Source organism: Dreissena polymorpha, chromosome 2, assembly GCF_020536995.1.
Source record: "Dreissena polymorpha isolate Duluth1 chromosome 2, UMN_Dpol_1.0, whole genome shotgun sequence".
Lineage (NCBI taxonomy): Eukaryota > Metazoa > Mollusca > Bivalvia > Myida > Dreissenidae > Dreissena > Dreissena polymorpha.
In genome coordinates, this window is record NC_068356.1 from 18862654 (window position 1) to 18886262 (window position 23609).

The following is a 23609-nucleotide window of genomic DNA, read 5'->3' on the forward strand; positions in this document are numbered from 1 at the left end:
GGAAACAAATTTTGGCAATTTAGTTTACCTGAATGATAAATTCGGAGAATGTTGAAAAGTTATATAAAAAAAATCCACAGTGTTTTGAAAACATAAGAATTACTATATAAATATATATATATCTAGATTATTGTTAACATGAACAAACCAGTAATTAATTCGAAAATAAATAGTAAACATATTAAAATAGCTTTAATCATACGACTAATGTGTCAACGAACAAACCTTATAATTATTTATACCCTACAAAAGGCCAGCTTTGTGTCAAAAGTGAGTAATACTGTTCTCTCAGTATTTTATCTTGCTTTAGAATTAATGTAAACATTTTCATGAGGTTTAGGTTTTAATTTAAACAAAAAACATGGAAAATCAGGGGTTTCACTGGCCCAAACAAGTTGTCGCAACTTTTTAACTGACGGTTATTCCAAACTTATTAATAAGTACAAGCATTTAAAGAAACATTACTACATTAATGTCATTGATTATATTATCGCTATAAAAAGTATGTTATAACATAAAAAAAAACACGAAGTACCTTCGTAAGTCATACCTTCATAAGTCTTAATAAGCTTTATTTGTATATAAATAACATTTTTTCAACTTGATAACAACACAGATAACCAAAATAATATAATAATGTTAACATCAATGCATCAAACATTATGCTGCATAAATGTTTCAAAATTAATTATTTTAACATAGAATCACACCAATGTACATCATTTGAAAGGAAAAAGAAATATAAAACATCAGAAAATGAATCATTTCACTTCAAATTGTCGTTACTCTCAAATTGTTAAACAGTTATATTTGGTCATTTGGACATAATATACATCTGCTTCTGTTGTTAAAAAGTTTTCTGTAAGTGGTGGATGATTTCCAGGTTCAATTAAATGAATGTTTTTCACCCCTATTTCCTGACAGAAAGGCCCAGATAATTGCCACCATCCATTCTAGCCTGAAATAAAATAAAAAAATTTTTTTTTAAACTATCAACAACAAACAAACACATATATGTCCCTATCTTTAAATGTCCGAATTTTAACATATCCGAAATATTGTACATCGAGTGAACGATATACTTTTTATTTCAGAAATTGTTAATATCTTAATCAAATTATATCCTTCCCAGAACAGTAAAATAATGAAACTATTAAACAGAAATGCTCTCAAATACCTGTTGAAACAAGTTTTTATTTGTTTTGTGGATAAATTAAATTGAAGATCGCGGTGGTGTAGTGGATGAGGTGTCCGCCTAGCGATCAGGAGTTCGTGGGTTCGCTCCTCACTCGAGGAGCATTCTCATTATCTCCTCCATAGACACCTAGTACTGGTTTTTCCCAGGAAACGGACTCGATAATGTCCCTCTGCCTATAATGCTCTAAAGGGCGCTTGGCAGTATATATAGATAGATAGATATTAAATGCTTTTGCCAGCGCCATGCCATGGTTTTGCTTAAAGAAATAGCGGCCCTAATAATCATTATAATTATTGATCATCGTGACAGTTTGTCCCCATGTTACTTAATTTATTGCTCACTATCATAAAGGGGCCGTTAATCCAATAATAACCCCCATAAGACTTGACAATAGCAGTAAAAACACCGTTTGTAACACTTACACGCTTCAGTGTTTTCAATTCATACTCTGCACTGTAGGTCGCTTACATTGTCGTAAATCAATATCTACAACTGACAGACGCTGGCCACTAATGCTCGGTCACGTGCTTTAGATTCGCAGTATACATTTTCGGATAGGATTTTATCGATTTTTTTAAATTCGCCACTTTTAAAAAATAGGAGCCCCTTTAAAAATTTAGCGCCAATGGCGATTGACAGCGAAACCCCTGAAAATTTTAGCCGTGGCTTAGTTCAAGAAAGTGTGTGTGTACATCATTATCAGAAGTTTATTTACAGGTCGACCCTGCCTCTTCATGACAACTTTTTAATTACCAACCTGCCCCTGTGACCTTAAAGGCGAAAATATTTTATTTTGAGCGAAAGAAGGTCAAATTTACCCCGGCCGCCTGGGTTATTCGCTAAAGAAATAACTTTGATCCAATAGAATGTGCACTAGTAGAAAATTTCAAGACGATTCATGTCTACTTAACCTTAAAAGGACAAGGTTACTCTGCCAAGAGAGTGCAGACAATTGACAAACAGGGATCGACAATTTTTTTGCAGCAACTTGCCCTGCAGGGCGATAAGCTAACAATTTTCACTTGCCCTGCTAAAATATGTACTTGCCCTGCATTTTATTGAAAAAAAAATGCAATAAATCAGTATTCTTATATGTTTTATTGTGATTTTCTATTGGTAAATATCTGATACGTATTGCAGATCAAGAATTTAAAAAAAACACAAACATTCGCGATGTTTCTTAAGTATCAAATAAAATTTGGCATTTGTTATTATTTAAAGATGTAATGAAATAACGACCAATCGTGCGTTGTTTTTTTTCCACTGAACACGCGTAAACTGCCTCATGTGATGATCATGTTTTTATACAACACAAAATGCACCCACACTTTCCATGCGACGTTGTACATGTCTGCATAATTTTTGCGTGCTTTTTATTGAGACAAAGAATAAAGCACTGTTTATTTGACGCTAGAATTTGTTGTCGCATTAGCATTAAAATTTGGAAGCGTTACAGGAACAGGACTAATTTTAGCGCAGTGTGCAATAATCAACATCCGGTTAATTTTTTATCGCAGATTAAAAGTTTTTTTTGTATGGTAAAGATTTGTTAAAACTTGAAATTTTAATCTTTTTGGCCAGAAATGCCACTCGACTTGCAGGACAAGCGCTGCATAAATATTCACTCGTCCGGAGCTGATTTCTTCTCACAATTACGAGCGGGTGATCGGATTTGTCGAGCCCTGACAAAGATCTTCCAGCTCCTTGCGCTGCGTCACCTTTATGGCCGCTCTTGAAGTAACCAGGCAGCTATCAACCCCTTGGGGGGGTAACTTCCCAAATTTTAGGGTAGGGGTGTCCCACTGAGACTTCTGAAATGTGACCCATTTTAATACCGGAACTCTGATGAATTAGACCCGTTCTGATACAAGATTTTTGAAATTGCATACCAATTTGTATACAGTACCATTGAGAAAGTGGACCCATTTCAATACAAAATTTTTGATAAACTCAACCGATTTCAATACTTGAATTTGATAAAGTGGACACATTTCATACTAGAATTTTAATCTCTATCATATTAATACAGTATACTTATTTGATTTTGCTAGTATAATATCCCGTATTATATGTTTATTTGTACATTTTTGATACCCATTTATATACAAGAATGAAATTTATTATACCCATTTTGATACTGATACTTTCAAATCTATATGCATTTATATACAAGCAAATTTCTGATTTCAATACCTATATCTATACTTAGATGCTCTAAACCATACCCATATCTATAATTTTAGTCGAAAAACACACCCCATATTTTCGGCACACCCCAAATACCTGTATAGACGGTATTGTTTTCATAAGGCCACCCACGTTAAGTCCTGGTCTGCATCGCTGCCCCAGGTCTGCCCCATCCTTCCTCTACGCTGCCACCTCCGCTGCTCATGTCCCACTCCTGGGAATGTAGTGGTAACCCCTGAAACTTCAAGTTCTAGATCCAACGACAGACAATTAGCATTCTGCTTGGAGACCTGATCTTTGAGTTCTTGAAGTCAGCGGGAGAGGACATCCAGCTCGAGGGAATAACGGGGATGACGGTTCTCGCTGGATTAGCAGAGCCACCCTCTTAAGTTCCCCTTTCCGACCCTTTTCAGATGATGTAGTTAAAACCACTATCCAGCTTCAAACCATTCTGTTGATTTTTCAGAGAAGTCTTCACGAAAATCATCTGCGGGTGATTCTCACCCTGGTCGCGACTATGAAATAAAATGTTCATTCTTTTTATCTACCCCCCTACCCCCTCCCGAAAAAATAATTTCATTATCTTATTCTGAAATATTATATTTCTGCTTATTAGAGAGCTGAGTGAGGGTGACCTTATGAGCTTTATAATAAGTGCATGGTTACAGCGAATAAGCCAATAAGCCATTTCTTAGTCTAAAAGAAAAATGGTATGTGTGTATTTTGACATTTACGGTAGTGATTTACAAGGGAGGTTCTTTTACACCAGTGGAGGCATAGTGTAAGGAGGTGGAGTGTGATCATATGCTCTTGACAGCTTGCAAAGAAGTGAAAAAAAAAATCTCAATTTGGTTGAAAATAGCCATAATTTTTCCAATCTTTCCAGTTCAGGTACCATTCTCTAAGTTAGTGTTAAAGAAAAATGCTTTATTCATATCAAATATCTATAAATAAACAAAGATTGGAAACATCTATTCAGACCAATAGAAAGTATCAGGAATAAGTGCGGCGAAATCGAGATATACATCATGTGACATCAATCTGTCAGTTGCTGATTTCCTTCTGTTATCTGGCGTTTTCATGCGCTTCTGCAGCGTGTCTGCCCGCTAGATTCCAATAAACAACATTTCGTTACTTGGCACAATAGAAATGGAAACATTTGAAACATGAAAAAAAAATTGACATATATAGTAGCGTTGATACATTCAAAGTTATTTAAAATTAATAATAATAGATTAAGATTAAAAAAAACGTGTCTATGAACCAATATTTAGCAACAATACATAATAATAGTCTTTAAGGCTGAGTTAGGTTTTTTACACCTAGTACATCTTTCAATATGCCATTGCCTTAAACTTAATTATATGATTTGGAAATACCAAATTAAGCATAAGTGTACAGATGATATCAAAATCTAAAGTCTAAAACTTTATGCTTTCATTTTAAATATTTTTATGAAAGTATTAAATAACAATACTTTGAGAGATTTCAGACTGAGTTAGACTATTTGAAAGTATAACTTTTTAGTATATATTTGACTTGCCTTTAACGTTTGTTTTTATGCCCCCTTTCGAAGAAAAGGGGGTATATAGTTTTCGCACTGTTCGTCTGTCTGTCAGTCTGTCTGTCACACTTCGTGTCCGCTCTCTATTTCAAATACTTTTCATCGGATCTTTACCAAACTTGGTCAGAAGTTGTATCTTGACAATATCTAGGTCAAGTTCGAATATGGGTCATGGCGTGTCAAAAACTAGGTCAACGACTCACGGGGTCGAAAAAACAAATACAAGGGAAGTAATAAGCTTTAAATTGACATAATTATCTTACCGACCAATCTATATATTTTTGTTAAATAAATCAAAGTGGCGCAGTAGGCAGCATTGTGTTTCTGACAAACACATCGTGGTAAAAAGTCAAGGTCATCCTTCAAGGTCTAAGGTCAAAAATACAAATCCAAGGGATGTAATAAGCTTTAAAGGGAGATAATTATTCAATATTGACCATAGCAACTTGATATTTGGCATGCATGTGTATCTCATGGAGCTGCACATTTGGAGTGGTGAATCTACAGTCACGGTATTGGCTTTTAATTATTTGCTACTAAAAATAGAAATTTTGTAGAGACTATTATTTTCAAGGGAAGTAATTTATATAATTATAAATCTCATATTATATATTTCCTTCTTTTCACAGTTACTGTACAGATTTTTTATTTTGATTATTTATAACTCAAATGATTGATTTGTCAAAGTTTTTTTTTAATGATATAATTATCATTTCTTTCCTGTACTAATTTGTGAATGGTAGGGTTCATTACATACCTGTGGACTTATGTCCATAGATACAAAATGAACTCTGGCTTTGATCTCTTTGATAAACCACAGGCCTTGGATGTCAGTGATGTCTGACTTGGTCATTTTGGACTGTCTACAGACCCCCCCCCCCCATGCGGTTGGATTGGACATATACATACTCCTGATTTATTCATCATTTTAAAGGGATCTTTTCACGCTTTGGTAAATTGACAAAATTTAAAAAAGTTGTTTCAGATTCACAAATTTTCGTTTTAGTTATGATATCTGTGAGGAAACAGTAATACTGAACATTTACCATGGTCTAATATAGCCATTATATGCATCTTTTGACGATTTTAAAACCTAAAAATTATAAAGCGTTGCAACGCGAAACGATTGAATAATTTGGAGAGTTCTGTTTTTGTCGTTAAATTTTGTGAAACTAGGAAGATTGCTTATATTAGGTATAAAATACGTCAAATATGTGTACTCGGCGGAATAGCTCAGTAGGCTAAAGCGTTTTTACTTCAGGACTCTGGCAGGACTCCAGGGGTCACTGGTTCGAAACCTGGTCCGGGCAATGTTCTTTTCCTTTTTTTAATTTTATTCTTGATTTTTTACTGGAGCTTTTACGCTCCAATGTTTACATTTATCGATATAAAGCATTTAATGAATAAGTTAAAAAATGCCAAAATCTGTGAAAAGGCCCCTTTAAAGCCACACACCTTGAAAATAAAATAAATTTAAGTACAAATATGAAACATATTTTATCTAAGTGGCGGGGGTTAGCCAATTAGAATATATATGGTGGTTGCAAGTTAGAAATCCGTCTTTTTTATGTCTCCCACTATAGTAGTGGGGGACATATTGTTTTTGCCCTGTCTGTTGGTCTGTTGGTCTGTCTGTTGGTCTGTCTGTTTGCGCCAACTTTAACATTTTGCAATAACTTTTGCTATATTGAAGATAGCAACTTCATATTTGGCATGCATGTGTATCTCATGAAGCTGCACATTTTGAGTGGTGAAAGGTCAAGGTCAAGGTCATCCTTCAAGGTCAGAGGTCAGATATATGTGGCCAAAATCGTTCATTTTATAAATACTTTTGCAATATTGAAGATAGCAACTTGATATTTGGCATGCATGTGTATCTCATGGAGCTGCACATTTTGAGTGGTGAAAGGTCAAGGTCATCCTTCAAGGTCAGAGGTCAATTATATGTTGCCAAAATCGCTCATTTTTGAATACTTTTGCAATATTGAAGATAGCAACTTGATATTTGGCATGCATGTGCATCTCATGGAGCTGCTCATTTTGAGTGGTGAAAGGTCAAGGTCATCCTTCAAGGTCAGAGGTCAAATATGTGTGGCCCAAATCGCTTATTTTATGAATACTTTTGCAATATTGAAGATAGCAACTTGATATTTGGCATGCATGTGTATCTCATGGAGCTGCACATTTTGAGTGGTGAAAGGTCAAGGTCATCCTTCACAAGGTCAAGGTCATCCTACAATGTCAAACATCATATAGGGGGACATTGTGTTTCACAAACACATCTTGTTTGCGCTTTAAAACTTAAAAATAATCCTGTTTGTTGAAATGGACTTATACGTCTAGAAATCCTACTTTCGGTTTTAAAAGTGGTACTGTTTGAAAAATAATAAATTACTTGCTAACTAGGCTATAGATTTAATTTTTATCTATGCCAGTTAGAATATATATCTCGTGGTTACAAGGTAGAAATCCATCTTTTTGCGCTTTAAAACTTAATAATAATCGTGTTTGTCAAAATGGAAGTATACATATAGAAATCCTACTTTCGGTTTTAAAATAATAATTAAAAAAATAAATTACTTGCTAACTAGGCTATAGTTTTATTTTTATCTATGCCAATAAGAATATATCTGGCGGTAACAAGGTAGAAATACGTTTTTTTTTGCGCTTTAAAACTTAAAAATAATCGCGTTCGTAAAAATGGACGTATACATATAGAAATCCTACTTTCGGTTACTCGCTAACTATGCTATAGATTTAATGACAATTTTGCACACTTTCAAATTGCATCTATATGTATTGATTAACATGTTTTTTATTTCAAGGTGTGTGGCTTTAAAGGTATAAACATAAAAATGTAAAAGACTAAGAAAACTGTTTGGTTTTTACATGAACAATCTAGGAGATATTTATTAGCGAATCTTTGTAACATTCGGCCGACAAATATGTTCTTTTTGTGAAGTACATACCTGCCTTTTCCTTAAACTTTATTATTTCTTTATTAATACTCTGATTTACATATAATTTAAAGGTTATATAGAATCTACAAGGCTTAGAAAACTTTTTGACGTCATGAATAGTCACAGAGATATTCATAAGCCAATCTTTGTGACATTTCAGTCTGATGCAGATCTTCTTATTGAAAATAACATATTTGCCTTTGCCTAAAACATTTATTTTTTTAAATACTTCTGATGAAGTATCATTATAAAGGTAATATAAATATCTACAAGGTTCAGAAAACTTTGTGATTTTTATGTGAATAGTCTTGGAAATATTCATACGCGAATCTTTGTTACATTTCAGGTCGATGCAAATTTTCATATTGAAAAGTGCCTAAAACATTATTGTTTCATAATAAATACTTATAATTCATGTATCATTTTTAATGTTAATATAAAAATGTACAAGGCTAACAAAACTTTTTTATTTTAATGTGAATCGTCCGGCAGATATTCATTTGCGAATCTTTTTAACATTTCAGGCCGATGCAGATTTTCTAATTGAAGTACATGATCCACATTTGCCCTCAACGTAAATTTACCATTTCTAAATTAACATTTCATTTTTAGCTTGGCTGTTTTCATATAAAAACCTGAGGTATTGTCATAGCCAGCTTGTCGTCTGACTAAAACCTTGACATTTTGCTCTAAAATCAAAGTGCTTCCACCTACAACTAAATTGAACTTTGAAACTTAATATGTAGATGCACCTTGATGACTTCTACACGCCACACCCATTTTGGGGTCAAGTTAGATTTAATATAATAAGCAATAGCCAAAAATAAATTAAGCTATTCCAATTGCAATAGTCAAAAGATATTCAGTAGAGAAACTTTGAAATGTTTCAGGCTGTGGCACACTTTTTAATTGAAAAGTTAATATCTTCCTTTGCCTTAAACTGTAATTTTATTTATGTTTCTAAATCAAGTATTATTTTTAAATTAATATAAAAAACTTAAGGCTGAAATACAATAAATGAATCTATATGAAATGTTTCCTGCAATGTTCCCTTTATTGCAGAAATTGATCTGTTTCTTTATTACAATTTCCAAATTAAGTGTTAATTTTAGATTAAACTGTAAAACAGGAAACAAATATATTGAATTTGCCTTCACTTATTACAGATAAAAAATAAATAGCACGTCGAAGACAATAAACATTTTGAATACACATCTTCAATAGAAGTTCAAACACATTCTCTTCAAGGCAGACCATGTCCCCATTGTAGATTAAGAGTGTTTACTGGCATGCTTGTGACACCACATGCCTGCATATGGGTAGATAACATTATCAGGATACAATGACGCACATCACTTTGTCACTCGTTTTTTTTTTTAGATTTTGATGTATATTTATAGGAACAAAAACTCAGGAACATTGTGTTAGGGAAGAAGGGATCTACTGTCTATATATTTGAAAAAAAAAGTTACTGAATAACATCCAGACAGCTTTTGCTGCATTTGTTTCTATAAATGTTTTATATAAAGATACTTTGTTTAATTCTTTATTCAGTTTGTTTCAAGTCTTAGCTCAGGTTAGCTCTTCAGGGCCCTCTTGTTTAATGAAGTAGATTATAATAGCTCCATGGTATTTACAATGAAAGAATTTACTAATTTTGTCAAATAAACCTTAAGTATACATTTTATTGGTTAGACATTCTTGTGATCAGCATTATGGCAAGATTTTTTTTAAAGAATTAATGAAAGTTATCACATTTTCTTTTTTGCATAATCTTATTTGTTTAACAAACATTGAAATGATTTTTGTTTTAATAAATCATTATTACTAATCTGTAGACTCAAAATATACCTGTAATAATTACCCAGTGTTTCTGTTAAAAGATGAAGCAGATTTGTGCCAATACTCCAAAGCTTCTTTACATGTCTCTTACTAATTTATTGATCATTATTGTGGCCACATCTCTGTTAAAGCCCTGACCTCGATCTAATTGCAGCCATGGACCAAGTTCACAGACTAGTGAGAAATATACTTAAAGTTATGGTGATAATTTTTTTTATTTGTATGCACATCACAATATTTCGATGTACATGTATTTTGCGGGGGGCATTGCACACAAGTCCTTGAATTATGACAGCTTATCAACTATATTTGCATAATGTTTTCTCTTATTAAAAGGTGTCCTTGACAATTTCCTAAAATCCTGGATTTTGATATACACCAAGTGCTATTTTATAATTTCTTTTAAGGTACTTACAAAACACATGTCTGCCATGTTGTGTTAATTTAGTAATTTGTTTAAAAATGTGCATAGAAAGAAGTTGAGAGTTTTTACTTGTTATCCCAATATTAATTGATATAATTCATTATTTGTTATAATTTAAGGTCAAGTTTGTGTGAGACTTGCATTATGTCCAATGCGCCACCATCATACCAGGAGTCGGTGGGGACAGGTTGGTTGACTTTTTGTGTTGCCTTCTTGTGTTTATTTAACTGAAATGCTTCTCTTGTGTTGTTTGAAAAAATACCATTTAGTCATGCTGCCTTGATTAAAAAAGGCACTTGGTTAATAAATCAAAGCAAATGTTATGTGATAAGTGATTTTAATAAAATATAGAAATTCTCTATTTCCGTCTCAGTAGTACATTTATTAAATTGATGGGTAATTCAACCTATATTTTTTTTTGGGTAACATGCTTCAGGATTTCCATTTTCTGTGTTAATATTTTACTACTACTTATTAAAATCATAGCAATCAATCCTAAAGCTATTTTTCTTTGTGATCCGCACATTCCTATTTCCCTTCAACATGGCTGACAAAATACATACATGTATAGTAGGATGGTTTGGGAGTATTCTGACAAAACTCTTATTTATAACTGTATTATGTATTAACACAATTCACATGACATCAGAACAAGTACATTATGATAGGGTCAAAAGTCACAGTGACTGATGAATGGTTGAAACCCTCTCCAAAATCTTAACATTTCAGGAAGAGGCTATGTGAACTACGGCTCCCAACCCTCAGCTCCCCCATCGGTAGGTTACGACCAGTCCAAGGCATATCAGGGCGGCTACCAACCGTTGCCTAGCTACCAACAACAGACAACACATCAAGTGATTGTACAGCAGCAGCCTCAGATCATCGTGGTTGGTGGATGTCCTGCATGTAGGGTAAGTGGCTGCATGTACATCTTAACACTTAGTCACCATGGTAGCTGCATATAGGATAAGTAGCCACTTGTATGTCTTCTAACTAAGCAGTGTTAAGCCTAATATCTTTGTGGTCTGTAGGTGTCCTACATTAAGTGTAAGTGTATGGTAAGAGGCCTCCAATCATCACTTAACAGTTTACTGAAAAAATCATAAGATAGAGTATCTGGTTTCGTTAGATTGAATTTTGTATTGACGAGTGACAGGGTCGAGAACAAGCCGTTACAGGAATGACAACTCTTTTATAAATCTTAAAAAAAAAAATAATTAAAAGGCATCTTAAGAAATATTGGAATTTATGGTATACAAAATCAATGCAATAACTGCTTTTGAATTAAATTGCGTCAACATGAAGAACATTATGTATGTTCATTGTATATCTATTACTCAGAATTAGCAGCCACTTGGAAATTTGAGTCACAATGGGTTATGCCCTCTATGTCTTGTAGCAATTCCATACTATGATAGAAAGGTATTACTAGTACATAGATTGGTGATTTTAATTGATGCAGAATTATTCCTGTGATGTAAGCAGTTGCCATTTGTATGCCCCGGATCAAATGATCGGGGGTATATTGTTTTTGGCCTGTCTGTCTGTCTGTCATTTTGTCATTCTGTCCCAAAACTTTAACCTTGGTTAAAGTTTGATAACTTTTGCAATATTGAAGATAGCAACTTCATATTTGGCATGCATGTGTATCTCATGGAGCTGCACATTTTGAGTGGTGAAAAGTCAAGGTCATCCTTTAAGGTCAAAGGTCAAATATCATTGTATTTTTCTTTCCTAAAACTTTACCCTTTATTAAAGTTTGGTCATTACTTTTTGAATATTGAAGATAGCAACTTGATATTTGGCATGCATGTGTATCTCATAAAGCTGCACATTTTGAGTGGTGAAAGGTCAAGGACAAGGTCATCCTTCAGGGTTAAAAGTAAAAAGATACAATCCAAGGGAAGTAATAAGCTTTAAAAGGGAGATAATTTCTAAATCTGCAAAATGATATATTGAAATTTTATTTAAAAGCGGCGTTTCTGACAAACACATCTCTTGTTAATTCTTTGACTACATCAAATAATCCGCCTTGCATCATTCTGCTTCATCTTTTTTTGTAACCCCAACTTCAAAGCACTTGATATTATATATGGGTTGTACTCTGTGAAAAATGTGTTTAATGCAGTCCCCACAGGCTGATCAGGGGCAACACCTTCTGCTTTAACTGGATTTCTGCCAAGAAGAGACTTTCTTTAGACAAATTTTTTAATGAAAGCAGACTGAAAAATGTGTCGACTGCACAGGCTAATCTGGGACGACAAAAAGTTAAAATCTCTAAACAGAGGAGTTACAATGCCTATAATTCTATAACATGACTTCAGATTGGCGTTCTTCAAGATGACTACACATGTCTGGGTGTGTGCTGTGCAATATTGTTTTTCCCCATCGGCATTCTCTGCTGCCTTGCCATGAAGGAGCGACGATGTCCGCACTGTGGTGCCGTGTTCGGTTAGTCGTTATTTTGGGAAACACTCACAGTTGATGGGAACCAAGTGTCATGCACTGTTGGAACTTTACTTTCAAATGGATAAATAATAAGAAGATTTGTTTGTTGTTGTTTATGGGGTTTTTTTTCATTAAAAATATTTTGTGCATGGTTTCAATGTCTTGATTTAGATGTTTGGTCTCAAAAAGCACATGAATGTGTTATGTTAATTTGGATTTATTGCACAAAAAGCATTTAGTTTTCGCATAGACTAAATGTAGGACCAGTCTGCTGATAATGAAATTATCATGCTCTGATTCTAATTCTCAATAAATAACATCGATTGATCTTCAAATTGGACATTGTATGATTTTTTTAATTTCTTTCCAAAAATAACAAAAACACTTTCTTATTAACAATAGAAGACATTTCAAGGGGAATGCCTTTTTATTTATATTAGTGATATTCAAGACATCAGAAATTTTCCTCTGAGAATGTTTAAGTATTGTTGTCAGACATTTTTTTGTTTATAATCATATATTGTCTGATTTGCTATCTTGTTCTTATTCGATAATTATCTTCACTCTGATTGACCTCACCAGTGCACGAATTGACTGGAACTTCTCTTGTGTTATTGATTTTAAGTTAAAAAATGTTTTGACATTTTTATGCCCCCCTTCGAAGAAGAGGGGGTATATTGCTTTGCTCATGTCGGTCGGTCTGTCGGTCCGTCCACCAGGTGGTTGTCAGACAATAACTCAAGAACGCTTGGGCCTAGGATAATAAAACTTCATAGATACATTAATCATGACTCGCAGATGACCCCTATTGATTTTGAGGTCACTAGGTCAAAGGTCAAGGTCACAGTGACCCGAAATAGTAAAATGGTTTTTGAATGATAACTCAAGAACGCATACGCCTAGGATCATGAAACTTCATGGGTAGATTGATCATGACTCGCAGATGACCCCTATTGATTTTGAGGTCACTAGGTCAAAGGTCAAGGTCATGGTGACCCGAAATAGTAAAATGGTTTCCGGATGATAACTCAAGAATGCATACGCCTAGGATCATGAAACTTCATGGGTAGATTGATCGTGACTCGCAGATGACCCCTATTGATTTTGAGGTCACTAGGTCAAAGGTCAAGGTCACGGTGACCCGAAATAGTAAAATGGTTTTCGGATGATAACTCAAGAACGCATATGCCTAGGATCATGAAACTTTACAGGTAGATTGATCATGACTCGCAGATGACCCCTATTGATTTTGAGGTCACAAGATCAAAGGTCAAGGTCACGGTGACCCGAAATAGTAAAATGATTTTTGGATGATAACTCAAGAGCGCTTTTGCCTAGGATCATGACACTTCATAGGTACATTGATCGTGACTCACAGATGACCCCTATTGATTTTCAGGTCACTAGGTCAAAGGTCAAGGTCACAGTGACAAAAAACCTATTCACACAATGGCTGCCACTACAACGGACATCCCATATGGGGGGCGTGCATGTTTTACAAACAGCCCTTGTTGTTATGTATTTTTGTATTTGTTTCGTTTAAGAGACTACGATGATATGTTTTATTGTACAATGTTATGTTTATCATTTATTCACCTGTGGTTGTTTTTCTGTACATCATATTATGATTTCAAACATTGTTGTTGTTGTTATTGACCATGTATCAAACTAGTTGTATTGGTGTTAAGATTAATTTAAACTATATGATGGCAATGTAATTTACATTAATTTAAATAGGCTTTATGCAATATGAAGCTTTGTATTCAAATCTCATAAATAAATTTAATAATTATTAAAAAATATTTAATTTCTGATGCTGTATACATGTATTAAACTTTTGGGATAAAGACTTAACAATTTTATTAAATGCCTTCACATAATCACAAAATACATATTAAAAGGAATATTATTTTTCTTTTTTATCTCACCTGAGCACATTTTGTTCATGGTTACCTTTTATGACCAATTTTTTTCTGTTGTTAGTCCATGATGCGTTGTCAACATTAACCCTGAACACTCTGAACATTTATTGCCCAATCTTTATGAAAGCGTGTGAACCTTTAAGGGGCCACATTTATTTATCTTTATGGAGATTGGTCAGAACGTCTTCCCCAACAGATTCTCTTGGACAAGTTCAATCTTGATCATAAGGGAAAACTAAGTTGTTAACACTCTACTAGTGACTAGAGGCCATACTTATAGCAGAATCTTCATGAAACTTGTTGAGAGCATTAGTCTAATTCAAGAAAAGCTCAATCTTTATAAAACTGGCTTAAAATATTTATGCTGATGATATATAGGCTGTGAAACGATAGGTCGCTCAGTCAAATAAATAAATAAGCTTGCAAGCACTCTAAAGTCCACATTTTTTGCCCAATTATCATGAAACTTTAACAGAATAGTTTTTTTTTATATACTAGTTCCATTGCAAAAGCTGATCAAAATAGTTATGTTCTTTTTGGTCACCGGTGAGCGATATGGGGCCTGTTGCCCTCTTGTTCTGGATATAAGTGTGAACATTCAATTGCATTACTAACCATGTATATTATGGTTGTTTATAGGTAAATTGTTTAATTCTTCAAAGAATACCATTACTGCAACTATATGTGTATCTGTCTTATAATAGGTAAACTAGAGGTATTTTTTTATTTACAGAGTTCTGTTTATGTTTGGGCATGTTTAATAAAACATTTGTCTAGCCCTTGATCATTTGATGTTAGGTATTTCAACGCAATTTTCTTAACAGGATTTGTTTATAGTTTGCCAAAATGACAGTTTTAAAAGTATTTGTAATATATTACAAAAAGCGTGCATGCATTGTATTCAAACAACCAAAATAATACTACTGACTTAAAAAATGTTCAAAATATATGTTCTTTTATTCGTTATTATCTCACAAGCAAATTTAGAAAGTTAATTAGGGGTTTGTTATGATTTTCACTGATAATTTAGCAAAAGTATTACCAATAAAGCTTTTAAACTACCATGTTAATTCAAAAGCCTGCATCGTGTAATGGAAAAGTGTTAGCTTAAAAAGTGTTAGCCTTTGCTTCTGGTGGTCATGGGTTCGAACCCTGGGCTGGCAGGTGTTTTTTGTGATATTTTTTTCTTGATATGATAATATTAAAAATATTTCAAATATTACAGTTTTGTTTGCAAACTTATTTAATGACATTTTTAGCTCATCTATTTTTTGAATAAAAAATTATGAGCTATTGTCATCACCTTGGCTTCGGCGTTGGCGTCCGGTTAAGTTTTGCGTTTAGGTCCACTTTTCTCAGAAAGTATCAATGCTATTGCATTCAAACTTGGTACACTTACTTACTTTCAGGAGGGGACTGGGCAGGCAAAGTTAGATAACTCTGGCGTGCATTTTGACAGAATTATGTACCCTTTTTATACTTAAAAAATTGAAAATTTTGGTTAAGTTTTGTGTTTAGGTCCATTTTATTCCTTAAGCAGGGGTTGAATAATTTTTCCAGAGCCACTCGTCCTGAAGGGCAAGTAGGCCTGACAATCCACTCGCCCTTCACTTTAATCTACTCGCCCTGCATTAAAAAAAATAAGATAACTATAAGTATAGTTATGATCAAACAGAACCTTCTAAACCAACTTTACATAGTGACACTAAACATCAAACAAATTATCTACATTATCTGATGGATTATATTTGCTTTCCTTACGTTTTCTGCACCTCTTTCCTTTTCTCAATTTTTTCCGCTTCTCGTATTGACGACCTTTCTAATTCTTTATGTTCCCTGTCGCCACCACCATGCAGATATTTTAAAATAAAACCCTTTTCCATTTTAATATTTCAGACGAACTTTTACTGAAAGACACGCTTGATTGACAAACGGTTACAATATGTTAAATTTTGCCTAAGGCTTCTGATCACGAAATTCGGAATTATTCTTATTAATATTATTATTTTTTCTGTTTATTTTTAAATAAATATAAGAAGTATCATAATTAACCAGCGATTTATTATTGTTTTATTGATATTTACATTAAAATTCACGGAATAACCAATATATTTAACAGTTTTATTCACTTTTAATCGATTAGCTAAGAGCACTGACAACGACGAAAAGAGCGCAGCCGATTTCGAGAATTATTTTTACTGTGCCTGTGACGTCATTTTTCATTGTCAAAACGAAAGTGCAACTTCTTTGTGTACTTAACCTATTTTTTGTTTGTTAGAAAAATTGTTCGCAATTTGTATCGATGTGGAAGGAGTTCTGGAACTGAATTTATATTTCTCAACTTGAAAAATAGCACTCGCCTGGTCGGTCGAGTATTTTACAAATTTCACTCGCCCAACCGTCAACTTCACTCGCATATGCGAGCGGTCGAGTTGATTCTTCAACCCCTGCCTTAAGTATCAAAGCTATTGCTTTCATACTTGAAACACATACTAACTATCATAGGGGGACTGTGCAGGCAAAGTTTTGTAACTCTGACTGGCATTTTGACAGAATTATGTGCCCTTTTAATACTTAGAAAATTGAAAATTTGGTTAAGTTTTGTGTTTAGGTCCACTTTATTCCTACAGTATCAAAGCTATTGCTTTCATACTTGCAACACTTATTAACTATCATAAGGGGACTGTGCAGGCAAAGTTATGTAACTCTGAATGGCATTTGGACGGAATTATGGGCCCTTTATACTTAGAAAATTGAAAATTTGGTTAAGTTTTGTGTTTTGGTCCACTTTACCCCTAAAGCATCATAGATATTGCTTTCATACTTGGAACACTCGCAAACTATCATAAGGGTACAGTAAAAGGACAAGTTGCATAACTCTGGTTGTCATTTTTATGGAGTTATGGCCCTTTTTTGACTTAGTAGCTTTGAATATAATTTTGTGTTTCGATCCACTTTACTTCTAAAGTATCAAGGCTATTGCTTTCAAACTTCAAATACTTTCATGCTATCATGAGGTTATTGTACTTGGCAAGTTGAATTTTACCTTGACCTTTGAATGACCTTGACTCTCAAGGTCAAAATATTAAATTTTGCTAAAATTGCCATAACTTCTTTATTTATGATTAGATTTGATTGATACTTTGACAAAACTACTCTTACCTGACAAACCACTATAGACTCCACCCAAACCATCCCCCGTGACCTTCCCCCCCCCCCCTCCCCCCCCCCCCGAACCCCCCCTATTTTTATGCCCCCCTTCGAAGAATAGGGGGTATATTGCTTTGCTCATGTCGGTGGGTCTGTCGGTCTGTCAATCTGTCCACCAGGTGGTTGTCAGACGATAACTCAAGAATGCTTGGGCCTAGGATCATGAAACTTCATAGGTACATTGATCATGACTCGCAGATGACCCCTATTGATTTTGAGGTCACTAGGTCAAAGGTCAAGGTCACGGTGACCCGAAATAGTAAAATGGTTTTTGAATGATAACTCAAGAACGCATACGCCTAGGATCATGAAACTTCATGGGTAGATTGATCATGACTCGCAGATGACCCCTATTGATTTTGAGGTCACTAGGTCAAAGGTCAAGGTCACGGTGACCCGAAATAGTAAAATGGTTTTCGGATGATAACTCAAGAACGCATACGCCTAGGTTCATGAAACTTCATAGGTAGATTGATCATGACTTGCAGATGACCCCTATTGATTTTGAGGTCACAAGGTCAAAGGTCAAGGTCACGGTGACCCGAAATAGTAAAATGATTTTCGGATGATAACTCAAGAACGCTTTTGCCTAGGATCATGACACTTCATAGGTACATTGATCATGACCGGCAGATGATCCCTATTGATTTTCAGGTCACTAGGTCAAAGGTCAAGGTCACAGTGACAAAAATCGTATTCACACAATGGCTGCCACTACAACGGACAGCCCATATGGGGGGCATGCATGTTTTACAAACAGCCCTTGTTTTTTTTGTTTGTTTTTTAAGATCATCTCACAAATGATCACCACACCCTCACACTATACCCCCCCCCCCACCCCACCACCCCCCCCCCCCCAATTTTTTTTTGAAACGGTTAAAAAACAAATATTTAATTTTATTATTTTATTTTTTTATTTTTGAAATACCGTCCAACCATCGCACCCAAGAATCCCCTCCCCCCCCACCCCCACCCCCCGAATTTTTTTTTGCATTTTTTTCCGCATTTTTGGAAGATAATGTAATAAATGTCCACACCCCCACACTATACACCCCTCTTCACTCCACCCCTCCCTCCTTTGTGATTGAAATTAAGAGTCCCTTCACCTTAAAAAGAAAATAGAAGAGCGGTCTGCACCCGCAAGGCGGTGCTCTTGTTTAATACTGGAATTAGTTTTCAGGTCCCTGTAAATATTTTGTTCACAAGACAGACTTCTAAAGTTAAGCAAGTTGCTTATTTTATTGAATTAAATCAATTACAAAAATTATTTGACAAATATTCCGTGAAACACGTTATGCACTCAGTTAGATGTATATGATCAGGATTGAGTTGTATTTAGGTTTAAACGAAAGCATTACATCCTCTGTTATAATCGGTACTTTGTGTACATTTGCTTTCAGAATAACCTTTGAAATCAACGCGCTGAAGGCGCTGCAGTTGTTCCTTCTTTGAACGTATTTAATATTTACAACTGACAGTCACAGGACATGAAGTTCGAATTTATAAAGAAGGCCAATCTAACGACGAACGGCCACGAAAAAATGCAAACACCGATGTAATTTACTTTTAATTTGTCTGCAGTGGTGAGATTTTGATGAAAAAAAAAAACACCAAGGAGTGAAATTTCATTGATTTACAATATCTCACAATTGCATACAGGATTCACACAAACTACACTAATGATTACAAAGATGGAAGAAGAATGTCAACGTTCATGTATATCTAAGTTGGCGCTAAGTAAAAGTCTTTGAGTCTTACAAAGAATGAACCAGAACATAATTCTAAAAATAAATATATGGGTATCAACGAGCACTGTATTTCATGCTCAATCAGACCACATTTAAAGATATTTAATATTTTTCGCCTGAAATTATACTTCATTTAATGTATGTCCACTTTATTTTTTATTAATTTTCATCATAAATCAGACAGTACGGACATTAACGTGTTACTCCTCTTCTCTGCCACCGGTCACAAATATGTTTGTGAACGTACCATCTACTGCAATGTTAAAGTAGTAAATTAACATATTTTTATGCTCTCCCAAAAAAAAATTTGGGGGGAGCATATAGTCGCCGCTTCGTCTGTCCGTCCGTCCGTGTGTCCGTCCGTCCGTGCACAATTTTTGTCCAGGCTATTTCTCAGCAACTAATGACCGGAATTCAATTAAACTTTATGGGAAGCTTCACTACCAAGAGAAGATGTGCATATTATCAGCCGGTTCTGGTCGGATGATTTTTCACAGAGTTATGGCCCTTTGAAATTTTCCATTAACTGTACATATAGTGCAATTCTTGTCCGGGCTATTTCTCAGCAACTAATGACCGGAATTCAATGAAACTTTATGGGAAGCTTCACTACCAAGAGGAGATGTGCATATTATCAGCGGGTTCTGGTCAGATGATTTTTCACAGAGTTATGGCCCTTTGAAATTTTCCATTAACTGTACATATAGTGCAATTCTTGTCCGGGCTATTTCTCAGCAACTAATGACCGGAATTCAATGAAACTTCATGGGAAGCTTCACTACCAAGAGGAGATGTGCATATTATCAGCCGGTTCTGGTCGGATGATTTTTAACAGAGTTATGGCCCTTTGAAATTTTCCATTGTACATATAGTGCAATTCTTGTCCGAGTTATTTCTCAGCAACTTATTACGGGAATTCAATGAAACTTAATGGGAAGCTTCACTACCAACAGGAGATGTGCATATTATCAGCCGGTTATGGTCGGATGATTTTTCACAGAGTTATGGCCCTTTGAAATTTTCCATTGTACATATAGTGCAATTCTTGTCCGAGCTATTTCTCAGCAACTTATCACGGGAATTAAATGAAACTTTATGGGAAGCTTCACTACCAACAGGAGATGTGCATATTATCAGCCGGTTATGGTCGGATGATTTTTCACAGAGTTATGGCCCTTTGAAATTTTCTATAAACTGTACATATAGTGCAATTCTTGTCCGGGCTATTTCTTTCCGTCTACTGACTGGACTTCAATGAAGCTTCATGGGAAGCTTAACTACCTTGAGGAGATGCGCATGTTATTAGTGGGTTCTGGTTAGATGATTTATTTAGAGAGTTATGGCCCTTTGAAATTTTTAAGTTGCTAAACCGTCCATCGTATTATTTTGTCCAAAGTTATGCCCCTCAAGACGTTTCCTTTTATCTGAATGTATAGTGCAATAGAGTGACAAAAAACCTTTGGGGAGCATCACCCGTCTCCGACGGTTTCTTGTTTCTATATTTTCATTTGGTCAATATTTTCTCATAGTGTGCGTTTATTCCGATTTAATTTTTTCATTATAAAATACTACATGTACATGCACGTCTATATTAAGTCACAGGACCTGATCTGTTGCAACACGCACGCTTTTTGCCATAGGGCCATCCTCTCGAAACCTCGGCCTGTATCTCTGCAAAAGGTCCGCCCCGTCCGCCTGTTCTCTACGCTACCATCTCCGCTGCCCCGTCCCTCTTCCGGTGGTGTAGCGAAACCAATATCCACCTACGGACAATTACCATTCCGCTTGGCGATCCTTCCAAGTTCTGTGAGTTAACTAAGTCAGCAGGAGAGGACGTCCGGGTCGAGGGATGACGTTACTCGCTTGATTAACAGAGCCGCCCGCAGAAGTTCCCCTATCCGACCCACCTTAGACGATGTAGTGAAACCACTATCCACCTACGGACAATTACCGTCTCGTTTGGCGATTCTTCGGAGTATTCAAAAAAATCTTCTGTGGGTGACTCTCGCCCGGGTCGTGACGTGTACGCTCCAGCTGCTTACCGAGCTCTTTTAAACTGGGGAATACTATTACAGTTATAGAGTAACCTTGATTTTATTTACTATCGCTCTTTTCTTTTACATTTTCAATTTAAATCGCCAGCTGACCGATTTAATGGCCGTTGGCGATTTTGTCGATCAGAAACTCTAAAATATAATTTCCTGATTTTAAAATAAATTTGAAGATACGTTTACAATAATTAAATGAAGCAACGCGTTTTAAATTGTTGTGTGTTATTAATGGCACGTGTGTTCAAACCACACGTTAATGTTCGTTAATAAAATTTATACTACGGGTAATCACATTATTTGTGTCCTCACCATCGAAATATATGGTATTCTTATATTTGATAAACACGCAGTTTTCTTGCGACACGTACATATCATACTTTCTGAGCCGCGTCATGCTAAAATGGGTCTAATTGCGCGTTTACTAGCGTAACTAAAGTCTTGGCCGCGCTGTCCTCTATAAATCACGCGAGGTTACGTGGTATCATTATGTATCTCCTGACCTACTGCAAGTTGCGCAGGTTGGACCATATCTTCGCTAGCCGCATATGGCGTAAAACCCATTTTCGCATGACGTGGGTCTATAAAAAATATGTTTGTTTCTTACAAATGGAACATCTTAGCACAATACTTTTCTATAGAAAATTGAAGTAAAACTGTATAATTTATAGCAAACTGGCAAATTTCGGTAGCCTATCAAGTCTTTCAATAACGATTTCCATACCGACTGAACGAGTACGTAAACATTTGTGGCTAGATACCGGTAATGGAACGATTTCCGTCTTTTCATGACACTATATTTTTTTGTAGTTTGTGTTTTCTCATCTTGAAAGCAATACTGTGTTATCAACGTTTCTCGAACGCTCATTATGTCTTCCCCGGACGATTAAGTGACCGAGTACCGAGTAAAAATGCGAAATAGTATTTAAAGATATATCACACACAATAATATCGAAATCGATCAAAACAAACAGCTGAGTTGTTTTCTGTTGAGTTCAAGCAAATATGGATAAATTATTTCCGATTGTCACGAATTTTCCTAATGAATTGCGTTTTACTTATCATTATGAAACAATAATGCAATGGAATTTATATCCATATTAAAATAAAATATTTTTCTTTTAATTTTAGTTTTTCTTTACACAATGAAATAAATAATTTGGATTTTTCCGTTTTTCGGGAAATCGGCTGCTATTAAGGTTTGTAACTAAAAGCCCCATCTGCGCACGTGTTTGTGTATTTTTGAGTTCCTTTTGAAGTCTTGCTACGTCTTCGCGAATGCATCTATGGGCCGAACTGCCCTGTGACCTTAAAGGAGAGCTGTGCTACGCGATTATAACATAACACGCAGTGGACTTTTTTTATTTGGCAAAACTGTTATGTAAAGTATACTTCCTCGCGTGACCAGCATAATGCACAACTCTGTATTACGTAAAGTATACCTCCTCGAACTATTTCTCGTCGCGGATTGCCTTCAATTCTCAATTTTTGAGTGAATTGATGAACGGTAGTGGTCTGCATACCGATTTTCAAAACACCGCTATTAACCGTAGATGTTATTGCAAACAACTAAAATGCATATATATATATATATATATATATATATATATATATATATATATATATATATCATGTTTTCATCCTGGGGGACTAACACACCATTGTTGAGGAATAGATAATAAACATTTAATGTTATGAACTTTTGAAAATAGTATACGTTATTGAATTGGTTCTGTCAGTAATAGAGGAAGTAGCTTCTTTACTTTTTCTGCGTCGACCGGCAATGCATCATATAAATTCAGCGCGTTTTTTTGTAGTAACATTTGCCGTGTGCGTTCCATCTAGAAATCCATACAATAATAAAAAAATTCGCTACATAAGCTCTCACAACTCATTCTTTTTCCGAAGAATCTTCACCAAACTATTCAGATATGTTTGTTCCCGGAACATGCAAGTTGAGCGCACTGTCCTTCGACAGTTCTTGTATTATGGAATAATTGAAAGTGATGTTATCTTATATTTCAAGATGGCTATCTAGTTATACTCATTTACATGCAA

At 35.0% G+C, this 23609-nt stretch overlaps 1 protein-coding gene and 1 long non-coding RNA gene across 3 annotated transcripts in view; both read left to right on the forward strand.

Annotated features, from left to right (window-relative positions):
- The first annotated feature begins 168 nt into the window (after window positions 1-168).
- Window positions 169-15764, forward strand: LOC127866109 (brain protein I3-like). Its single transcript, XM_052406518.1, has 5 exons — window positions 169-270; window positions 10295-10362; window positions 10905-11086; window positions 12500-12626; window positions 14023-15764. Exons 2-5 carry the CDS (start codon window positions 10320-10322, stop codon window positions 14028-14030), a joined length of 360 nt encoding a protein of 119 aa, XP_052262478.1. The 5' UTR covers window positions 169-270; window positions 10295-10319; the 3' UTR covers window positions 14031-15764.
- Window positions 5872-23609, forward strand: part of LOC127866114 (uncharacterized) — a 136501-nt gene continuing 118763 nt past the window's right edge. The window contains exons 1-2 of one of the 2 annotated variants that reach the window (XR_008042853.1): window positions 5872-6706; window positions 6859-7003. This is a non-coding gene — a long non-coding RNA (uncharacterized LOC127866114). Of the gene's footprint in view, window positions 6707-6858; window positions 7150-23609 lie in introns of both variants that reach the window. The other variant, XR_008042854.1, reaches the window with a different exon arrangement.